This window comes from Delphinapterus leucas, chromosome 6 (genome assembly GCF_059928025.1).
Source record: "Delphinapterus leucas isolate spDelLeu-1000000601 "Yukka" chromosome 6, BTC_Dleu_Yukka2, whole genome shotgun sequence".
NCBI lineage: Eukaryota > Metazoa > Chordata > Mammalia > Artiodactyla > Monodontidae > Delphinapterus > Delphinapterus leucas.
In genome coordinates, this window is record NC_143134.1 from 90,701,469 (window position 1) to 90,707,071 (window position 5,603).

A 5,603-nucleotide genomic window follows, 5' to 3' on the forward strand; every position below is an offset into this window, starting at 1 on the left:
AGGGTGCCGCCAGCTCCGATGACCTGGGTGGGCGTGCCAGGCTTTTATACGCACGACCCCATTCAGCATTCAACAACTCTGGCTCTGAGTCCCTTGGGTTTTTACTCTACCCGTAGGTCAGTTAAACAGCCTTAGTAAACAGCCTTTGTGGATACTTTGATGTTTCCTCTGTCTGTCATTTAATAACTACCCACTGAGCAGCTACTCTGTAGCCAACGTAATTCTAGGTATCAGGGACATAGCAATGAATGAAACAGGAAAAAAAGTCCCTGCCCTCATGGAGCCCATTTTGTTGGGGAGAGGCAGACAATAAACATAGAAGCATGTACATATACTATTTGGTATGTCAGATGGGGGAAGATAGAGCACAGTATGGGGGAGAGAGAGTCCTGGGGCTGAGGAAAGTTGCAGTTTTATAAAGGGTGCTCAGGGAAGGCCTTACTAAGAAGGTGACATTTGAGCGAAGACCCAGAAGAGGTGAAGGAGTGAGCAAGAGGCTAGATCGGACATGACAGAATTGAACCAGAGAGTTCTTCAGGGCTTCTGTAGCCCTTATGATCCATGTTTTCAGAGGTGACACCCCTTTATGCTAGAATCTTGGAACATCTGAGCTGCTGGGCCTTTGGGGGACCCCTGCTTCCCTCTCCGTGTTCACCCTGGCTCCTGTCCCTCTCCAGAGTACTCAGCATGCTGTGCTTCCTGGTGCCCCGGCTCTCTTGCCTGCGCCGTCTGGCCACCCCGTACTCCTCCACAGCAGCCCTCCCCAGCCCCATCCTGAGCCCAGACATCCGCTACAACCAGCTGTTCATCAACAATGAGTGGCAAGATGCGGTCAGCAGGAAGACCTTCCCAACAGTCAACCCTGCCACGGCGGAGGTCATCGGCCACGTGGCTGAAGGGGACCGGGCTGACGTGGATCGGGCGGTGAAAGCAGCCCGGGAGGCCTTCCAACTGGGGTCTCCATGGCGCCGGATGGATGCCTCAGAGCGGGGCCGGCTGCTGAACCGCCTGGCTGACCTAGTGGAGCGGGATCGTGTCTACTTGGCCTCGCTGGAGACCCTGGACAATGGGAAGCCTTTCCAGGAGTCTTATTTCTTGGACCTGGATGAGGTCATCAAGGTATACCGGTACTTTGCGGGCTGGGCTGACAAGTGGCATGGCAAGACCATCCCCATGGATGGCGAGCATTTCTGCTTCACCCGGCACGAGCCTGTTGGCGTCTGTGGCCAGATAATCCCGTGGAACTTCCCCTTGGTCATGCAGGGCTGGAAGCTGGCCCCAGCACTTGCCACGGGCAACACTGTGGTCATGAAGGTGGCAGAGCAGACCCCCCTTTCTGCCCTGTACTTGGCCTCCCTCGTCAAAGAGGCGGGCTTTCCCCCTGGGGTGGTAAACATCGTCACAGGCTATGGCCCCACAGCAGGAGCAGCCATTGCCCATCACATGGATATCGACAAAGTTGCCTTCACTGGCTCCACCGAGGTGGGCCACCTGATCCAGAAGGCGGCCGGCGATTCCAACCTCAAGAGAGTCACCCTGGAGCTGGGTGGGAAGAGCCCGAGCATTGTGTTGGCCGATGCCGACATGGACCACGCCGTGGAGCAGTGCCATGAAGCCCTGTTCTTCAACATGGGTCAGTGCTGCTGTGCCGGTTCCCGGACCTTCGTTGAAGAATCCATCTATGATGAGTTTCTCGAGAGAACTGTGGAAAAAGCTAAGCAGAGGAAAGTTGGGAACCCCTTTGAGCTGGACACCCAGCAGGGACCCCAGGTGGACAAGGAACAGTTTGAACGAATCCTGGGCTACATCCAGCTTGGCCAGAAGGAGGGGGCAAAACTTCTGTGCGGTGGGGAGCGTTTTGGAGAGCGAGGCTTCTTCATCAAGCCCACGGTGTTTGGTGGTGTGCAGGATGACATGAGGATTGCCAAGGAGGAGATCTTCGGGCCTGTGCAGCCTCTGTTCAAGTTCAGGAAGGTGGAGGAGGTGATTGAGAGGGCCAACAACACCAGGTATGGCTTGGCCGCTGCTGTGTTCACCCAGGACCTGGACAAAGCCATGTACTTCACACAGGCACTCCAAGCTGGGACGGTGTGGGTAAACACCTACAACATTGTCACCTGCCACACGCCATTTGGAGGCTTTAAGGAATCTGGCAATGGGAGGGAGCTGGGGGAGGATGGGCTTAAGGCCTACACAGAGGTGAAGACAGTCACCCTCAAGGTTCCTCAGAAGAACTCGTAAGAACGGCTGCCAGGGAGCGCCAACTCTAGTCCCAGGATGCCAATACCACCTACCAGTGGTTGCCAAACAGTTTTTTAGCCACGGACTCCCTTTATTTGTTCCAGATGAACACTTAGAGGGAACCTCAACAAATAAAGCAATTAAAATGAGAGCTGCTCTAGTTAAAGCAGGGATGGGGGCTGGGCTCAGCCCCCACCTGCACTCCAGCCCCCTTGGTGGCCCTGTCTTACTTCCATGAAACCTTAGGAGTTGCATGAAACCTTAGGAGTCTCTGAAAGACAGATTAAGAAACACTGATCCAGACCATGGCTCTCAGTTCTTCTTACTGATCCAAGGACTTCCCGGTAGATTAACTGATGTCTTAGTGGGTAGACTCATCTCAGACATGGGATTGGAAGGCATTAGGAGTTTTAAGCTAGACCCCATAATCTTGGCCCCATTCTTCAGTGACGTACCCTAAAAATCAAGGCTGCTTTTCTTTTTCTAAGTACCAGTTGCTGACTGGTTTGATTGCTTGCATTGCTTCATTTTGCTACTGATTGTCCTTAATTTGAGGGAAGGGGTAGACAGAAAATGCATTTATATAACCATTCACTTAAGCTCAAACAGGGGCTTCCCTGGTGGCGCTGTGGTTGAGAGTCTGCCTGCTGATGCAGGGGACACGGGTTCAAGCCCTGGTCTGGGAAGATCCCACATGCTGTGGAGCAACTAAGCCCGTGTGCCACAGCTACTGAGCCTGCGCGTCTGGAGCCTGTGCTCCGCAACAAGAGAGGCCGCAATAGTGAGAGGCCTGTGCACTGCGATGAAGAGTGGCCCCAGCTTGCCGCAACTAGAGAAAGCCCTCGCACAGAAACGAAGACCCAACACAGCCATAAATAAATAAATTAATTTAAAAAATAAAATAAAATAAAAAAAAGCTCAAACAGCTCTAATGTCCATCAACTAATGAGTGGATAAACAAAATGTTTCTATGGAATATTTCTTATACTGTTCAGCCTTAAAAAGGAAAGAAGTACTGACACATGCTACAATGTGGGTGAACCTTGAAAGCATTATGCTAAGTGAAAGAAACGAGACGTAGAAGGCCACATATTGTATGATTCCATTTATACGAAATATCCAGAATAAGCAAGTCCATTGAGACAGAAAGTATACTAGTGGTTGTCAGGGGCTGGGGGAGGAGGGAATGGGGAATAGCTGCTAATGGCTATAGGATTTCTTTTGGGGAGGTTTTGAAATGTTCTGGAGTTAGTGTTGATAGTTGTACAACTTTGTGAATATACCAAAACACACTGAATTACATACTTTAAAAGGGTGAATTTTATGATATGTGAATTAATTTCAGTTAAACTCACACATTCTGTTTGCAAATCAATTTTGTATCAATATTCTTTTGCTGCTGAACATTTTACAGAGTCTTGGGGATGGAAGGGACCCCGATAGTCAGAAGTCCCCTCCATAATATTTCTAGTTTTGATTTTGTTTTCTCTCACCTGAGTGACAAAGTGCAACTTTAAGACCCACAGAGAAAAGTGCTAGGTCCCGCCTAGAACCAGTTTATTTCAGCTCTCATTTCAAGGCTTCTGCTGGCATTGTCCCTCCAACCCTCACCAATACACACCAGCCCTCAAGCCAAGCTCAGCGTCAGGGCCATCCTGACACACTAGGGTTTGGGGAGTTTCAAACCTGGGAGTTCAGTCTGTTTGTTGTTAGCCTCACAACTCCATTCCACAGCTGATGGGAGTGAGGCCAGGTCAGCCAGACCCCGATTCAGAAACAGAATGCTCACCCTCTCTCTCCTTGTCTTCCATCTTTCTAGACCATGCTGCTCATGACTCACCATACTTTTAGGTCCACTCAGCCTTGTGAATGCACCCCCCCACCCCGTCATCTCTTTAACACCCCATTATCTCACCTAGGCATTGAAACGGTTTTGTTCAGTATCTTACCTTGGAGTTGGCCTGAAACTACTTCCTGAGGACTCAGGGTCTGTTTGGTCCCTTCATCTCGCCTTCCTAGGATCTCCTTTCTACACCATTTGTCTAAGGCTGGGGTGACCCTGACTGCCCCCCAAAGTGCACATTTTACCTAGTTTTCTTGGAGGCTATTGGCACTTTCCACCATGGCGAAAGTTTCTCGTGAAGTAGGGAAATGAGTGAGTGGGTGGATGTGTCAGTGGGGCCTCTAATGATTAACATGCAACATCTCAATGTTTTAACAAATTCATTCCTCATTTGCTTCTCAATACTTCTAAACCAGACTTCCCTGGTGGCGCAGCAGTTAAGAATCCGCCTGCCAATGCAAGGGACATGGGTTCAAGCCCTGGTCCGGGAAGATCCCACATGCCGCGGAGCAACAAAGCCCGTGCACCAGAGCTACTGAGCCTACACTCTAGAGCCCACGAGCCACAACTGCTGAGCCCGTGTGCCACAACTACTGAGCCTGTGCTCTAGGGCCCGCGTGCTGCAACTACTGAGCCCGCGAGCCACAACTACTGAGCCTGCAAGCCACAACTACTGAGCCTGTGTGCCACAACTACTGAAGTCCGCATGCCTAGAGCCTGTGCTCCACAACAAGAGAAGCCACCACAATGAGAAGCCTGTGCGTCGCAATGAAGAGTAGCCCCCGCTCGCCACAACTAGAGAAAGCCCACGCACAGCAACCAAGACCCAACACAGCCAAAAGTAAATAAGTAAAAAATAAGTAAATTAAAAAAAAAATTTCTAAACCAAAGAGGAGTTTTGTAGAGGGTGTCCCAGTATGGGGTGGGACTGGAAAAGGATAATCTTCTAGGTCCCTCATTTCAGTCCCTAAGATTCTGAGACTGAGGAGTCAAATAGGACAGATTCCCAATCAGCTCAGCCCCCAAAATCCCTCTGTTCTCATCACCATTGCTCTGAATGCGGGGAAGTGTGAGCAGGGAGGCTGAACCGGGCATCATTACTGAGTGTGGACACTGCCTGCATGATGACTTCACTTGGTCATAGACGTTGCAATTCCGGGGCATCCACCCATTCGACAAACTTGTACCAAGCACTTAGTTTGTCAGTCTCTATGCCTTACATGCCTTTGAAGTCTCACAATAATCCTGTCAAGTAGGCAGTGGGGTTACCCTTTTTTTCAGAGGAGGAAAGAGAAGCTGAGAGGTTTCGTATGCAGCTCATTTGGAGTAATTTTCCCATGTGCCTACACTATGGGCCAGGAGGAAGGTGTGATACTGTGATTTATAATGAGACATATATATTTGGTCTTCATGCATTTCTGGCACAGCTCCTAAAACCCTTGGAATTTCCTAAGTGATAAAGGTGTTTTTTGTTATGTTAATGAAGTGACTTTTGGGCCTTGTCCGTCAGAAGCACAGG

At 50.1% G+C, this 5,603-nt stretch overlaps 1 protein-coding gene across 1 annotated transcript; it reads left to right on the plus strand.

Annotated features, from left to right (window-relative positions):
• The first annotated feature begins 382 nt into the window (after positions 1-382).
• On the plus strand, positions 383-4,053 carry ALDH1B1 (aldehyde dehydrogenase 1 family member B1). Its single transcript, XM_022600266.2, has one exon. The coding sequence runs from the start codon at positions 562-564 to the stop codon at positions 2,239-2,241; it is 1,680 nt and encodes a 559-aa protein (XP_022455974.2). The 5' UTR covers positions 383-561; the 3' UTR covers positions 2,242-4,053.
• The last annotated feature ends 1,550 nt before the right edge of the window (positions 4,054-5,603 follow it).

Excerpts from the sequence above, each read along its gene's own strand:
- ALDH1B1 (XM_022600266.2), top strand. The coding sequence starts at position 562 with ATGTTTTCAGAGGTGACACCCCTTTATGCTAGAATCTTGGAACATCTG.